At 39.2% G+C, this 2225-nt stretch overlaps 1 protein-coding gene across 1 annotated transcript; it reads left to right on the forward strand.

Annotated features, from left to right (window-relative positions):
• The first annotated feature begins 523 nt into the window (after positions 1 to 523).
• Positions 524 to 1462, forward strand: LOC144255345 (olfactory receptor 4F15-like). Its single transcript, XM_077799832.1, has one exon. The coding sequence runs from the start codon at positions 524 to 526 to the stop codon at positions 1460 to 1462; it is 939 nt and encodes a 312-aa protein (XP_077655958.1).
• Positions 1463 to 2225: the final 763 nt, after the last annotated feature.

Consider the following 2225-nt stretch of genomic DNA (forward strand, 5'->3'; position numbering starts at 1 on the left):
TTCAGATATTTAGCCACAAGTGAAATTGTGGATTATATACAAGTTCTACTGTAATTTTTTCTTTCTGATGATGCTAGAGATATAATCCAGGGTACTGTACATACAAGTGTTCTACCACTGAGTTACATACCCAGCTACTATGTTTAAATTTTTGAAAAATCTATGTACTATTTTCCTGAATTGTGTGATACCTTATAGTCCAACTAACAGTGAATAAAGAATTTCTTACATGACATCCACCCCAACATTATATTTTGACTTTGTGATAATAACTCTTTTAACAAGTGTAAATATATATTTCACTGTGATTTTAGCTAATAATTTGCTGATTATTAGTGATGTCAAGCATTTGTTCATAAACTGTGTTCATATACAAGCCTTTGTTGACATTTAGGTTGATTTTAATGCTAAACTAAAACTAGGTTTTTATAACTTTGACCTCTCTCCTCCTAGTTTACTAATATACTTGTCATAATTTGCATTTTCTCCTGTTCTCCTTCAGGCAGCACCTCCAACAAAGCCAATGGATGGAGCAAATCACTCTGTGGTGTCGGAGTTTGTGTTCCTGGGACTCACCAACTCCCGAGGTATCCAACTACTCCTCTTTGTTTTCTCCTCCATGTTTTATGTGGCAAGCATGACGGGAAACTCCATCATAGTGGTCACAGTGGCTTCTGAGACTCACTTACACTCTCCCATGTACTTTCTGTTGGCTAATCTCTCCTTCATTGATTTGGGTTTTTCTTCTGTCATCTCCCCAAAGATGATTTATGACCTTTTCAGGAAGCACAAAGTCATCTCCTTTAGAGGCTGCATCACCCAGATCTTCTTCATCCATCTCATTGGTGGTGTGGAGATGGTGCTCCTCATAGCCATGGCCTTTGACAGATATGTGGCCATATGTAAGCCTCTGCACTACCTGACCATCATGAGCCCAAGGATGTGCATCTTCTTTTTAGTGGCTGCCTGGGTGGTTGGCCTTATTCACTCAGTGGTTCAATTGCTTTTTGTAGTAAAGTTGCCCTTCTGTGGCCCTAATGTGTTGGACAGCTTTTACTGTGACCTTCCTCGGTTCATCAGACTTGCCTGCACAGACACCTACAGACTGGAACTCATGGTCACAGCCAACAGTGGTTTCATCTCTGTGGGCTCCTTCTTCATACTGATCATTTCCTATGTTGTCATCATTCTCACTGTTCAGAAACACTCTTCTGCTGGTTCCTCCAAGGCTCTGTCCACACTGTCAGCTCACATCACTGTGGTGGTCTTGTTCTTTGGTCCTTTGATATTCTTCTACACATGGCCATCTCCCTCCACACACCTGGATAAGTTCCTGGCCTTCTTTGATGCTGTTCTGACTCCTTTTCTGAATCCTGTCATCTACACACTAAGAAACCAAGAAATGAAGGTGGCAATGAGGAGAATATGCAGACAGTTAGTGAGTTACAGGAAGATCTCTTAAATGATTGTATTTAGAACAGTCTTCTTTGAACACAGACATTCCTTGTTGATGATAAAACTCAGAGAAAAGCCTTTCTTTGTCTACTCTCATTAGCTTATGCATGCTGATATTGAGGCCATTTTGTCTTCTAATTAGAAGGAAGGGAAAATCTCTTCTGAAAACAGAAGAAATCAAACAGAAAATTATTTGAAAAGCATAGATTATAATAATCCTGAACCTCAATTCCTAAGGAATAATATTTAAATGAAGTAAATTTGTAGACATATGGAAGAGGGCAGGCTACTTTAGAACAGGGAAAAGTTTCTCACTTGGTCTTTTTTCTTTTAAAAACTGCAATATGCCTCACATAAAGGAATTTCTGGCTGTATTCAAAGAGAGGACATTAAAATGGGTTTCTTTTGCTTTCTTGCAACTTGCAAACACTCTACTCCCTCTTGGTACTCTAGAAGGCTGTGCAAGGAGGTTAGACTCTTGAGAGTACTAACCCGAGTCTATTGGATGAACAGTTCTTTGACAGAAAGGTCAAAGCTGTGTGAGCTATTTTCAGAAGGCCAAGAAGGAACTAAGAGAGCATCATGACTTTTCTTGAAAAGCATTATGCTACCCAAACCCAATTTCCATTGCCCTTTTTATCCTACTTCCTTATATCCGATTTTTCTTAGTATATTTCACCAAATGGAAAGTTTGCGTGGTTTTTGGATGTGGAATTGATGAAACATTCACCTTTGGTTTGAAGATAGGTGTACTGTCCCCATGTTGCTTC

Source organism: Urocitellus parryii, chromosome 6, assembly GCF_045843805.1.
Source record: "Urocitellus parryii isolate mUroPar1 chromosome 6, mUroPar1.hap1, whole genome shotgun sequence".
Lineage (NCBI taxonomy): Eukaryota > Metazoa > Chordata > Mammalia > Rodentia > Sciuridae > Urocitellus > Urocitellus parryii.

Bases quoted from the DNA above. Each gene is read 5' to 3' on its own strand.
- LOC144255345 (XM_077799832.1), top strand. From the start codon at position 524: ATGGATGGAGCAAATCACTCTGTGGTGTCGGAGTTTGTGTTCCTGGGA.